This window comes from Acipenser ruthenus, chromosome 1 (genome assembly GCF_902713425.1).
Source record: "Acipenser ruthenus chromosome 1, fAciRut3.2 maternal haplotype, whole genome shotgun sequence".
In the NCBI taxonomy this organism is placed as follows: domain Eukaryota; kingdom Metazoa; phylum Chordata; class Actinopteri; order Acipenseriformes; family Acipenseridae; genus Acipenser; species Acipenser ruthenus.
In genome coordinates this window covers 62,984,556-62,999,516 of record NC_081189.1, presented here as the reverse complement: position 1 = coordinate 62,999,516, position 14,961 = coordinate 62,984,556, and the positions used below count along the sequence as shown (strand labels likewise).

At 36.8% G+C, this 14,961-nt stretch overlaps 1 protein-coding gene across 18 annotated transcripts in view; it reads right to left on the bottom strand.

The window, feature by feature from the left end:
• Nucleotides 1–14,961, bottom strand: part of LOC117421159 (sorbin and SH3 domain-containing protein 2) — a 146,517-nt gene that overhangs the window by 26,405 nt on the left and 105,151 nt on the right. For 16 of the 18 annotated variants that reach the window (XM_059027214.1, XM_059027208.1, XM_059027203.1 and 13 more), the window contains 4 exons: nt 12,519–12,708; nt 11,940–12,054; nt 1,037–1,086; nt 127–305 (listed from right to left, as the gene is read on the bottom strand). In XM_059027214.1, the coding sequence (XP_058883197.1) occupies nt 127–305; nt 1,037–1,086; nt 11,940–12,054; nt 12,519–12,708 (534 nt within the window). Of the gene's footprint in view, nt 1–126; nt 306–1,036; nt 1,087–1,378; nt 1,502–3,845; nt 3,898–11,939; nt 12,055–12,518; nt 12,709–14,961 lie in introns of those variants that run through there. The other 2 variants (XM_059027248.1, XM_059027237.1) reach the window with 2 other exon arrangements.

The window sequence follows — 14,961 nt, the reverse complement described above, 5'->3', positions numbered from 1 at the left end:
GTTAACAGTGACTCTTTTTTTTAATTTGATCACTTTGTTATTTTAAAACAGTGTCATGGATTTATATTTTCCTTAAAAGCCCCTTTCTCAGTATTTGCATTCTAAACAATTTGAGCAGATTCTTACCTTGCACTCTAGATGGAGAAGAGGGAGAGGACCGAGTCAATGGCTTTCTGAGTGTGCTATTCTTCTCCTGTATGTCGGCAGCCCTTGGAGAGGTTTGATTTGCATTTTGATCTCTGTGTGCTCTCTGATGACTTACAGCAGGCTCAGACTTCCGTCTTTTTCTATAGTCACTTGCCGAGCTACATAAGAGAGAAATAAATCACTGAGACTTTAAAATTCAGAACCACGTTAATTTGTATGCGTCCAGTGGATATTCAGGACATTCTAAGCAATTTACTATGATACACGGTGTTACACAGCTACAGTTATAGCTGTGTATGAGCAGGCCATTCTTTATGCACAGTGCATGCGTTGTACTGGTGCTTGATAGATGATATCCAGGAGATTTCATGGCTAATGCAATGTGCCCATGGGATACAAACACACAGCAACCTACTGGGGGAGGACAGCTCTGCTTCGGGCAGAGTAGCACTGATTAATGCAAGAGAAGACATTGATCTGACATTCCACAAAGATAGTGCTAGCAGCACAACTGGTGCAAAAAGACACCTACTGTATAATTTCCAAAATGTACTGCAGGGAAGGGAGATGTGGGGGTGGAGGTCAACATTAATATAATTTTATTCTGGGGTTAGCCCCAGCACAGGAATCCATTTTCCTGTTATTTCTATGTGGCTGTACTGTGTGTAGAAGCTGATTTGGACAAAAAATAGCACATCAATATTCACAAAGATAAAAGGAATGGAAATACTGGTAGTACAACATTTTAAGTAACATTTAACTTCATATTTTTTAGCAATATATGATTTAAATTGCATGTGTGCTACAGGAATATGCTAAATAACCTGTAGTTCCTGAAGCTAAAACAGCAAATATTGAAGTGGTGGAAAACAAACAAAAAAATCCTTACCTAGATAGTCTTTCTGGAGTTCTCTCTGCTGAAGAGTGATACAAAGAGATCTGTAAGAAACCAAACCAGTAAAAGTATTAGCCAGTGAATAAGGCAGCTGTGAAACAAACAGCCCTTTCTCCCCTGCAGGAGTCCCGGATTCCCTTGATAGTTTATGAAGGGATGAGGCAAAGCTGGCTACAACTCTGCTGAAAGGCACAACAGAATATGTTATGAGATGAAGAACCTGCATTCAGACATAAAGAGTACATCAGTAAATCAGATTCTGCTGCCAGATGAGGAAAGTTGCCCGTTGTTATCTTAACCTGATATCCAGAAAATATAGTCTCGGAATGAACTCACTAGTGTCTCAATATCAATTAAAGCAGGAAACTCTTTATAAGCATTGCTGGAATATGCTTTCATTCTCCTGCCTGTGCCAGCCCAGTGCAGTTCATATTGAGCACTGCTCTAAATGCACACAGACCTGACTAGTTTTTTTTTTTTTTTTTTTTTACCATCTTTATAAGTAGCAGTGATGTTCATCCCCTGGAATGCAGTGTCACTCCAATACACTGGTCACTTGTCACTATAAATTCTGCCCTAAGTGACAGCCACCTTTACTTAATTGGGTTGCAAGGCTTAAGCTACAATTTTAAACATCCTGTTAAACTGAGGGTCCTCTAGCTAGTCTATGTGCACGTTTTTATCTTCAGCTTCTACATATGGCCTCATATGTAGTACCAGTAAAACTAGATTCGTTTTTCAAGAAAAAAACACAAAGCTAAAATAGCAATATGAAGTATAAAAAATGTATTTACAGCCCCCTTTCAAATGATAATATACTAGTATATTACTTACTCAACAAGGGAGATATGCTACACTATAGTATATAGTATTGAACAGTGTTCTATCAAGAATCATGTTCCTTTCTTCCCATTTTGAGGATCTATACTTTCAAATACAAAAATAGTGTCATTTTTTTTATTTTTTATTACTGGTACCAAATTAATTTGATATGATTTATTTGTGATTACTGTCTGTCTGAATTTAGACCACCAATGCACAACATACTAAGTTTGAGTCTTCCAGCCTGTTATCTAAGTACATATTTTATTATAATTTGTAGTTTGATAAACAGTGCATATTTATATTGTAAACTAAAACAGTTTTTATTTTGGTTCTCATTATGTAAAACTCTCATTCTGTATGTAAATCAGAAACTAGAATGATACCGGAGTCAGCACATTAGGCAGGACCTTACTATAAATCATATGCGCCCTCTATCCATTCAGAAGGTCGTTTGTAGTACAAACAGTACACATATATATATATATATATATATGTACTGTACACACACACACACACACACACGAGCCAACAAATAAAAACAGTGGTGGCTTTAAATAACTGGACTTTTTCCATAAGCATGACACTTCTGTAAGCTACTATTTTTTTGTAAATGCTGAAAAAAATATGGCAGACTTTTTTACTCTGCATGATAAAACACAGTCTTAGAGGCATTTAGAAAATACATTATGGAAAGTAGAAATGCATATGAACTTTTCACAAATTTTGGAATTAACAGTTGTAATTGCATTAGAAACTTGTCATTTGGTAACTGTCAGTAAAAAGATATTTGCTGCGTTTACAAAAGAGTAGTAGCATGGTATAATTGTAGCGCTACTACCCTGTCCTTTTCATTTACCATGACATGGGTGTATTTCCATTATTATTGTATTTGTCATTTATATTTAAGTTTTACAGTTTACAGTTTATCAGTGACAGTCTGGAAGTATGTATATCTCAACTTTGTATTGTAACTTGTTTTTATAAATATGACAATCAGAATTCTAGAAAAAGAACGTTGCATTCTGGGTGCCAGAAGTCTTGTAACCCAGGGGTAAATCTGTTTTGTCAGTATCCACCTTCATAATGTACAAACATTTGTTGATAATCTCAGGAAAAAAAGGGAGATTATACAGTACCTGCAAACTATCATTGTTCAGAAAAGTTAAATTTACCGGCAGTGGCGTGCTGTGACAAAATGGACATTTATCACATTTATTTTTTATTTAGTGTAAAATAAAATTAAAATTAATTAGATGTTGTAAAGGTATTTGTATTTATCAATGTATATTTATAAACAATATCGTGCAAATCCAGCTATCCTCCTAACTGCAGTGCTAACCAAGGAATATTCATGTTTTGGGGTTGCTCACTAATAATTGGTCAGCTGTCAGAGCTTTGACTTTCCCATTGGTTGCTAAAGCAGGCCCTTCAAGTGAGGCAGAGAATACCCTGGGAGATTTATGGCCCGCCTCTGCTCACTCCTGATTGGTCACCACCTGTCTTAAAAAAAAAAAGGACATTCTTCGACTCGCCTATTGGTTAAACTCACTCAAGACCTTCAACTGAAACGGAGAATACCCTCAACTGTTTTTTTTCTAGCGTCTGGTCATTGTTTTAGACTTATGCGGGGAAAATGCAGATCTCTTATTGGCTGATCACATCCCCTTCAGGAAACCCCTAGACTCTTAAAAAACCTCTAGTAAACCCTGTAAGTCATCTTCGTCAGACAAATGAACAAATAATAATTAGAGTAGTATGTTTCATAGTGTAAGCAAGCACACTGTATGCAAGTGAGTGAGGCAACGTAATGTCATTTGACTGACGGTTTACTTGGCACTGTGTGGTCAGCAGAGAATACCTTGAAGATCCTGACGGCACACCACTGTTTAGCAGAGATTCTCCTTTTCCTGTGAGAAATGTTTGTGAAATAATGTGATATAAATGAGCTTCTTGAACCATTCAAAGAAGTGTTCATTACCTTGGTAGAGACACCCGGGGAGCTTTCTGGCATATAATCCAAACGTTTTTTAGAAGGCTTGTATCAAAAGCAGCATATAGGAAGAGGTGGAAAGATGAGGTGAAGGAGAGTCAATGGCATCAAGGGAAAGAACATGTGGATAAAATGACATGGTCAGAAAAAGGACAGAGCAGCAGCACAGCAGAATGAAAAAAACATGCATGCAAAGGATAAGCAGAGTGAAAAATGAAACAAGCTGTGATGAAATCCTGTCAAGTTTAAAGCTTGATGCATGGAAATCCTTTACCCACCATTGATGCATGAAAAGCTGATCAAAGGGCTTTACCTTCAAGAGTGAATCCAAACTATTCAATTATCTTTCATTCTTGCATCAATTTTCATCAGTGTTCATTGATAGCTAACTAGCAGCACTGTGGAGTAGTGGTTGGGGCTCTGGACTCTTGACTGGAGGGTCGTGGGTTCAATCCCAGGTGGGGACACTGCTCCTGTATCCTTGAGCAAGGTACTTTACCTAGATTGCGCCAGTAAAAACCCAACTGTATAAATGGGTAATTGTATGTAAAAATAATGTGATATCTTGTAACAATTGTAAGTCGCCCTGGATAAGGTTGTCTGCTAAGAAATAAATAATAAAATACATTTGTTTTATTTTGCTGTATATGTTCAGACTTTATTTCTGATATTTAAAAACTAAAAGCTCTGATAAGGTCTGAAATTAGCAATTTTGTATTTGAAGTCCTTCAGAACACATCTAAAAAACTGATATTTCAAAGCTTTAATACATTTAAATGTTTTATTCCAGGGTTTTTAAGTATTATTCAGCTATTTATTACTAATTTTTGAACATCTAGTGTTATCAAATAAGATTTACCCCCAAGTGCTATTAAAACACTATTTTTTTTAGTCTGTGTCCATTAATTAAACAAGGTTATCAAAACTGTATTAGATAATTCGAAACAAAAATAGTTTTCACTTACTAGTAGTTAAAAAAAAAAAACAACAAAAAAAAAAAAACGAAAAATGTTAGAAGCTGAATTCTACGGAACCCCTAAAGGGACATTGCGCCCACTTTCTGAAAACAAAAGCAGGATCGGGCTTGATCATTAATGTGTCCGTCCCAATAATAACTTGCAAATCACTGAGACACACATGACTCAATTAACTCCTTATCATGAAGACTTTCATGGGGTAAAATAGCTTTCTCTTGAGAGTTAGTCTTCTGGAGCTATGAACTGTTGTATGACGTAGCCTACTGTATAATGTAAAGGGTAAATATGTGCGTATTTTTGTTCATGACAAATCGAGATAAATAACTTGCAAATCATGAAACATAACTCAAATTACTCCTTTCGCATTTGCTTTTGTACCCGGGGTGTTCCGACATAAGAGAATACAATTGCATGCAATAATGTATTTACGTTAAAATAGAGTCTAAAAAGAGCACCAGTTTTGCATAGTTGTTTTATGCCATGAGGAAAATACGGTGATTGTCTCCTAACCTATCCACCGAGAACAGGTATCTGCTGCAGTCAGCAAGATACAAGCTCATGTGCACGAGATAGTAAGTCGTGAGCATGAGATATTATCAGGTGAGACAGTATTATTTTATTTTGTTTCACAATGTCCCTTTAGGGATTCTGTAGAATTCAACATCCTGATGAAAGAGAATGTGTCTACCCTGTCTAACAGACACCTGACTCCTGCACATAGTTGGCTCTATTTTATTACACTTTACACCGGAATTAACTCGTGGGCATAGCATTTAGCAAAGGTCGACACTAAGCAAAGGACAGGGCAGTTAACCTCTCACACTACCTTTAAATACTTTTAATAAAACTGCAGTGCTAATTACCCTGTTCTTGTTACTTCAGCCTGTAACATAGGAGTGCCCCTGTCACTAAGAAACAGTTGCAATGTTATGTCAGTAGAGCACTATGGATGTGTAGCATGCAACATGATTGGTGGTAATTTTCATAATAAATACTAGTATTGAAAGGGGCTAGGAATGTGCATCCGCTGTAAAGTGGAAGCCAACACTGCACATGTGGAATGCACATCCGCCTGCCTCTCTATTTATAAATCTATCACCCGTGCTGTTTTAGAGACTAGCGGTTTAGCAGCTACAGTATTCACATGCTGAGATTCAAAAGGCCTATAAAATTAGCATAATGCATCTATTCTATTGTAGCATCCATAACATCAGAATTACAGTATTTTTATTTATTTTTTGCAATTATTCAAGTGATTTAAAAATAACACCACGCAGAAACGCCATTAGGTATAAGCGTGCAGAAAATGTAGCTCTGATTTCCCCTTCTAATGCTGTTGGAATACTCTTCTCATTCTAATAAAATGATTAGATTCTGTACTATGGTATTAAACACCCTATTGATGTGCTAACATCATCAAGTTGTTCTTAAAAAAAAAAAAGAACTAAAAGAGAAGAGATTTTAGCCACCATGCCCTGATCTTTTGTACATCCGTACCTGCATGCCCCAATGTACATATTTTACAGTATTACTGTAAGTAAGCTTGCTAGATGACCTCCCAATCTAAAATCATCTATGACAAGCACTACATCATTTGGTCTGTCCACTATACAAAACAAATACAACACTGAGCATTCTCACAACATGCCAAGCCTCTATCAGAACTGCAGGCAAAGTAGTTCAACAATTTACTTTATAGCGGAAGTGCATATTCGGGTTTCTTGAATGCTTACTGGCCTCACTTACCGGACGTCTTTACTCCAGGTCAGAAAATAACTTATACCAGGGTTCATTTTCTAAATCTATCTCATCTGGGTTTATGTCATAAATCTGGAGCAGAAGTGAAGGAAAAAGCATACTGAGCGAGGTGGAAATGTTATGCCAAACTCACATGTGCATTCACATGGTAAAAAAAATAGTCAATGAGGTAAATAACGGGCATTCTTGACTGTTTTCCCACCCAGTGCTCCCTTGCTGAAAAAGCCCTCCTATATAAAACTAGTAGATCAGAGAAAACTTTTGTGAACATGGTTTTTGTTCACAAATGTTTCTAATGTACTTAAAGGTGTTTGGACCAGTATAATGATACATGAAAATGATGAAAAGTGACACAAATTTGCAAATAATAAAATAAATTTTACTTTCTGAATGCAAAATATAATTTAAACATTCCAATTTAAAATAGAAATATACTAAAAGCAGTTGGTCAAAAGTATGTTATATTTATTCTGTCCATGCATTTGCACCAGTCATGGTAATTAAATTTGAGTTCTGGTCTAAATATGATCTTAGCATACTGAAAGTACTGTAACCTCTTTCAATAAAACCATTTCATGCAGCAGAGGGCAGCGAACATACAATACATCTGCACATTGTACCATAATACACATAATAATCTACATGTGCAGAAAGAAAGTTTTTTCTATTATTTTTCTACAAGAAAGAACTATCTTTTGTGTAATGTTTTATTTAGTGAACTGCTTATCCCTGAACAAACTATCCTGTCGCATATCTAATATGAGTTCTTGTTGATCATGCACAGAAAGGTATGATGAAGTTAGAACCAGCAAAAATGAAAAAACAAATACATGATAACAAATGCAGACTTCAATACACTGTAGTCAGTGCAGTGTAACTGAAAGGCAGACAATTGAAAATGTGGTATTAGTGATTCCTTGCTTTAGTGCAGTGTAGTTGTTCTCAGTGGGAAAAAATCCCTAATGAAGGTTCTTTTGAACTTGTACAGTGAATCCTGACAGGGTCAGATTTCAGCTTAAAGATAGCTGGGGTCAATGTTGCTATGCCAAGGGCAAAAGCTTCCTGCACCCTCAAATCCAACATAACATTAACTAGTTTGCACTATAGGAAATCAGAACTAAAGAACCAATATTATGTAACAGCATCTGTTGTATACTGTAAGGTGCCAATAAACTCAAATTATGGTGGTGACTGGGTTTTGGAGGAAGAGGTGTAGAAACGAACAGCATTTTTCTTTTTACTCACCTTCACAATAGCTGTCATCCACAGCTTGAAACTGTCTCGCCTACACTACTCCACGTTTTTATATGACTTAACCCTGTCTATTGAGTAACCAAATCAGCGAGAAGAAACTCAATTAATAACATGTTTATTTATTTTACAACTTACTCAATTACTGCCACAACTGCAGAAGAATAGGTAACCACCATGACAGGATGTACATGTCCTTATCTTTAAACTGTATTTCATACCCAATTATAAACAGATTATTTTTCCCAAGAGATTAAATTTAAACGGCCAAAAATAAAAAAAAAATCTGAAAGGTTACATAATTAAAATTCCACTATAACTGCCTTTAACACAATCTGTGAGCCTCAGAACCAATTTAGGAGATGTGGGTAGGTAGTGGACAGGTTGCATGGTACAATGCAGAAATACATGATTATAGCTTCCTTCACAAACAGCCATCCTCAATTCCAACATAACACCAACTAGTTTACACTATTGAAAATCAGAACTAAAGAACCAATATTATGTGATGGCCATTTTAATTTCAAGATAATTGGTTTAAATCTCTACAAGTTCTAAAAAAGTCTGATCTAATATCACTACAATACACGAGGCAGTACTGTTCTCAGCCATTTTAGATTTAAGAAGAATTTACAGACAGCCATTAGGGATGCAAACTTCCCTTACAGCCTCCATGAGTCCTTGACTTAGTCTTTTCAAATAACAAAGACAGAATAACTAAAACAGAGGTCAAAGAACCACTGGCAAACTCAGATCACAACATGGTCTCATTTAAAGTGATTTTTAAAACCCAACAAGTAACGACTAAAGCTAAGGTTTACAATTTTAAAAAGGCAAACTATGAAGGAATGAAACAGAGACTAACAGAAGTACATTGGAGTCAAATAGAGAAAACATCCACAGAGAAAGGATGGCTATTTTTCAAAGGGAATACTAGAGGCGCAAAACAGAATACACCCCAAAAGTAGACAAATCAAACTCTAAAACAAAATGGCCAAAAAGGTCTAACCCTTTGCGGTCCTATGTCGGACCTGGTCCGACATCGCATTTTCCCTTTCCGGTCCAATGTCGGACCCTGCCCGACATCATCAAGAAGATGCAAAAAAGGTCTCTAGTCGTTTTTTCTCCGGAAAAAGACGAGAAAACCATTCAATGGCCGAGTGAGACTGATAGGAGCCGAGAGAAACCGGGAAAAAAAGGGCATATCTCATGAATACTGACAGACCCGACACCACATAGATAATACGGACATAAACAAACAAGATAGCTGCTTCCGCATCCAGCGTTCAAAGAACATCAGACATTTGCAGAGCTTTTTTTAGATATTATAGTAATAAAATAACGACTTGAATCGCATTATTCAGGAGTTTGATGATAAAACGAGTGATCAAAAGATGATTTATCGGTATGTACTATTATTAAGAGGCATTTGAAAAATATAGCGAACAAGGGGTGGGGCAGGGCTGGAGATGCTGAGTGTCCTGTTGATATGCAGTGCTTTTTAAATGTGTTTTACTGTGAAAAAAAATACTTTTAAACAGCGCGTCTAAAATAAACTGTGCGTGTGAAAATAAATTGGACCTGACGAGCCTGAGATGCGCTGAATAAATGGACTGCTAAGGGTTAATAGATCAATTAAAAAAATATTCAGGAAAAAAGGCACTTTACTGAGCATTTGAAAGGGGACAAGAACAAAGTACACAGAAAGAGTACTTGAAACTGAGAGTGCAAGTCAAAAAGTTAGAAAGGCCAAAAGAGAGATAGAAATGAACATTGCCAAGAGGGCTAAAACCAATTCCAAAAAGTTTTTTTTCCAATGTTATAACAGCAAAAGAACATTCAAGGAGGAAGTAAAATGTCTAAGAGATACAAATGGCAACATCATAGATGAAGAGAAAAAAATAGCAAATATATTAAATGATTACTTTTCACAAGTTTTTACAAAGGAGGATTACTATTATTATTTATTTCTTAGCAGACGCCCTTATCCAGGGCGACTTACAATTGTTACAAGATATCACATTCTACATTATTTCACATTATACAGATATCACATTATTTATTTATTTTTTATACAATTACCCATTTATACAGTTGGGTTTTTACTGGAGCAATCTAGGTAAAATACCTTGCTCAAGGGTACAGCAGCAGTGTCCCCCATCCTGGGATTGAACCCCCGACCCTCCGGTCAAGAGTCCAGAGCCCTAACCACTACTCCACACTGCTGCCCCCATACGGACAACATGCCACACATGTCGACCTGTTCCTATCCAGTTTTAAATAACTTTACTATAACAGAGGCAGAAGTGTTAAAGGGACTAGGAGTTCTTAAAATAAACAAATCCCCTTGGCCAGATGAGATCCTCCCAATAGTACTCAAAGAAATGAAAGAAGTTATTTAGAAACCGCTAACCAAGATCATGCAACAGTCCCTTGAGACAGTGGTTGTACCAACAGGCTGGAGAATTGCAAACGTTACCTATCCACAAAAAGGGAGACAAAACCAAACCAGGTAACTACAGACCAATAAGTCTGACTTCTATTATATGTAAACTTATGGAAACTATAATAAGATCAAAAATGGAAAATTACCTATATGGGAACAATATCCTGTGAGACAGTCAGCATGGTTTTAGGAAAGGGAGATCGTGTCTAACTAACCTGCTTGATTTTTTTGAGGATGCAACATCGACAATGGATAATTGCAAAGCATATGACATGGTTTATTTAGATTTCCAGAAAGCTTTGGCCAAAGTCTGCAATAAAAGATTACTTCTCAAACTGAACGCAGTAGGGATTCAAGGAAATGCATGCACATGGATTAGGGAGTGGTTAACATGTAGAAAACAGAAAGTACCAATTAAAGGAGAAACCTCAAAATGGAGCCAGGTAACCAGTGGAGTACCACAGGGATCAGTATTCGGTCCTCTGCTATTCATAATCTACATTAATGACTTAGATTCTGGTATAGAAAGCAAACTTGTTAAATTTGCAGATGACACAAAAATAGGAGTGGCAAACACTGTTGCAGCAGCAAAGGTCATTCAAAATGACCTAGGCAGTATTCAAAACTGGGCAGACACATGGTAAATGACATTTAATAAAGAAAAGTGAAAGATACTACACGCAGCAAATAAAAAATGTCTATTATAAATACGATATGAAAGATACTGAAATTGAAGAAGGAATCTATGAAAAAGATCTATGAGTTTATGTTGACTCAGAAATGTCTTCATCTAGGCAATATGGGGAAGCTATTAAAAAAAAAGCCCAACACAATGCTCGGATATATAGTGAAAAGTGTTGAAATTAAATCAAGGGAAGTAATGCTAAAACTTTACAATGCATTAGTAAGACCTCATCTAGAATATTGTGTTCAGTTCTGGTCACCTCGCATGTCATATACAGACAGGCTAAAAGAATTGAATCTATTCAGTCTTGAACAAAGACGACTATGCATTTACTCTTTCTGATGCACCTTCAATTTCATTAAGAGTTCAGGGACAGATGGCAAGCAGAAAAAAAGTCTCACTGTATAATAGGATTTGACTGTTACAAAATCAAATACATGCAAGAAACAAAATGATGCTCCAGGCAGTAATCAAGTTATATAATGTGTTAATTAACAATGATCTCTGAAAAGCAGACAGTCAACAGCAGGTAGCAAATTGCTTTACAATTTGTCCATGTGAATTTATATCACATAATGTTACTGTTAACATTTTTGTTAAGGGAGAAAATAAAATGAAGGACAAACATCAAGTTGCCTTTTTTTTTTTTTTTGCATCTGCCGATATGCTATGGCCCTGTAGTTGAGGGTATACAGTATGTCATATACATGCATGGTTCAGTGGTTCTTTTCTTCTCGTCTGTGGCAGATACAGCTCTTTCTGACAAAACAGTTTGTCAGCACAGATAAACAGTAAGTAATATTGATTGTGCTTGAAAAAAAGTGGTGCATAAAGCCATCTACCGCCATTAACTTTTTAAAGAAGGAACTAAGATACCAAGTAAAACACAGCAACAAGATAAAAAAAATAATAATATTGAAAATATTATTATTGCTAGATACTACGACTATTAATACAGCTCTTACCGGTCTTTCATGTTGTAAAATGGATGATTTCCCTGGCTCGTACTCAAAAATACTCCTGGGTTCAGCACGGTATTTTCGGGTATCAACTTTTCTGTCTGGAGGTCCCCATTCGTTCCTTTTGAAAACAAAAGTAAAAGCTGTATGAAAAGCCAAACAGTATTGCAGCACAGGCCTTTAAGCGCGCAATACTTCTCAATAGGTTTAAAGGGCTATACTGTAGAGAGATTTTTACTATATTGTTTTTAAGAACCTTAACATCTTATTGAGTTGTGCTTTTCCCGTGTTACACCTGAGACACAACTACTCTTTAATGCTTCAGTATTCATGAAATATCAAAGCCTGAAAAATCAGAGTAACACACAAGAGCTAAAAGTTTATCATAAATATACTTTTTGTATTATTTATAAATAAATGTCATTTTTTCATCAATTGCTTCTTTACCGAAACATATTTAGTCCTGATGATCAGGCCTTTTATCAAGATTGCACTGAATTTTCCTATATTGTAAATGAAGACTACATTTTTTTGTACAATTGGGATTTTGGTATGTTGGTTGACTGTTTCAAGGACTACACTTACATTTCAGGTGTGGCTCTCTCCAGTGGTCTCAGCTGGGATAGAGATGGCATCGGTGGAGGAGGGGGAGGCAAAGGCGATGAGTCCCTAAAGGTGCTAGTGCCGTTATCGGAGATGCTCTTCGACAAAGGCCAGTATGTGTGTGTCTTGGGCGCAGGGTGTGCCTGCACTGGGTTTGATGGGCTGTAATTATCTGACACAAAGATACATAAAGTAAACAACCTTTATTTACAATGCTTTCAATGGGGAGGCATTGTGCTGCCTCAACAAGAGCGGGACCAGGCTTAGGGGGTATTTTTATTATTTAAGGGAAGATTTTTGGAAAGTTTGACAATAGTCTTTATTTTGTAGATTACCATAAAGTAGCGGTTTTCGGTTAGGATGGACTTGGTTTTTATCTTTTAATTTTATTTGTATATGATTCTTTCTCATAATTAGCTGATCAAAGAAAACCCCTCTGAGCTGGAAAAGAGGGAGGGCATTGAAGGAAGTGAGCCCACCTCTCTTTGATTGTAGTAAGAAATGAGGCTTGTAATAATAGTGCATTCCCTTTCAAGTACAAAATGTAATCATTACCGTATTGGTATTTATCTCCTAAAGACCCCAAACCTGAATATTGTATACCAAAGCTGCTCCTTGAGTCTGTGACACAATCGTGGCCCGCCCCCGAGGGCACAAAGGCACTGCGCTCACAGATCTCGGCGCAGTTTTTCCTTTCAAGACTGGCCTGATTGGAGAACCTTGTTCAGATAAGTACATTGTACTATCTGTATATATTTCGCATTTATTGTTTTTTTTACACAAAATATATGTGATATTTAACTAATCGCTGTAATAGTTTTTACTATTTAGGTGTATTGTGTGCACTACAGCCTGTTGCTTGTTACATCCTGCTGCGGCCTTGTACCCCGCGTGAAGCAAGAGGCTTGAGTCGCTCCTTCCCAAGGATCCAGCAACATAAGTCGGCTGACTTTGTGCTCTACCCCAGGCTGCATAGCTCCGGCTGGAGTTATTTTATTTCATGTTTTGGCTTTTTGCTAAAATATGAGATGTTTTATATTATTTATGTAATTGTAAATTACTGTGTTTTTTCTGTTTTAATATTGTTAAATATGATGACCGTGTACATGATTAGGATGTCTCATACAACTTGTCTTATAAGAATAGTGTTAAAGAAAAACATTAGGTGTTGATGGAACATTAGATTTTTGACCTCTGATAGGCTTTGCACACATTCTTAAACCGCCCAGTTCCGCCCCAGTACCGTACCTTACAGAGGAGCGCCTAGTATTTTATAGTCCTTTATAACATTCTAATATTTACAGACGTGCTCAAATTTGTTGGTACCCTTACAGCTCATTGAAATAATGCTTCATTACTCCTGAAAAGTGATTAAATTAAAAGCTATTTTATCATGTATACTTGCATGCCTTTGGTATGTCATAGAATAAAGCAAAGAAGCAGTGAAAAGAGATGAATTATTGCTTATTCTACAAAGATATTCTAAAATGGCCTGGACACATTTGTTGGTACCCCTTAGAAAATATAATAAATAATTGGATTATAGTGATATTTCAAACTAATTAGTTTCTTTAATTAGTATCACACATGTCTCCAATCTTGTAATCAGTCATTCAGCCTATTTAAATGGAGAAAAGTAGTCACTGTGCTGTTTGGTATCACTGTGTGCACCACACTGAACATGGACCAGAGAAAGCAAAGGAGAGAGTTGTCTGAGGGGATCAGAAAGAAAATAATAGACAAGCATGGTAAAGGTAAAGGCTACAAGTCCATCTCCAAGCAGCTTGATGTTCCTGTGACAACAGTTGCAATTATTATTAAGAAGTTTAAGGTCCATAGAACTGTAGCCAACCTCCCTGGGCGCGGCCGCAAGATTGAAAATCGAACCCAGATTGAACAGAAGGATAGTGCGAATGGTAGAAAAAGAACCAAGGACAACTGCCAAAGAGATACAAGCTGAACTCCAAGGTGAAGGTACTTCAGTTTCTGATCGCACCATCCGTCACTTTTTGAGCAAAAGTGGGCTCCATGGAAGAAGACCCAGGAGGACTCCACTTTTGAAAGAAAAACATAAAAAAGCCAGACTGGAATTTGCTAAAATGCATATTGACAAGCCACAATCCTTCTGGGAGAATGTCCTTTGGACAGATGAGTCAAAACTGGAGCTTTTTGGCAAGTCACATCAGCTCTATGTTCACAGATGAAAAAATGAAGCTTTCAAAGAAAAGAACACCATACCTACAGTGAAATATGGAGGAGGCTCGGTTATGTTTTGGGGCTGCTTTGCTGCGCTTGGCACAGGGTGCCTTGAATCTGTGCAGGGCACAATGAAATCTCAAGACTATCAAGGCATTCTGGAGCAAAACGTACTGCCCAGTGTCAGAAAGCTCTGTCTCAGTCACAGGTCATGGGTCCTCCAACAGGA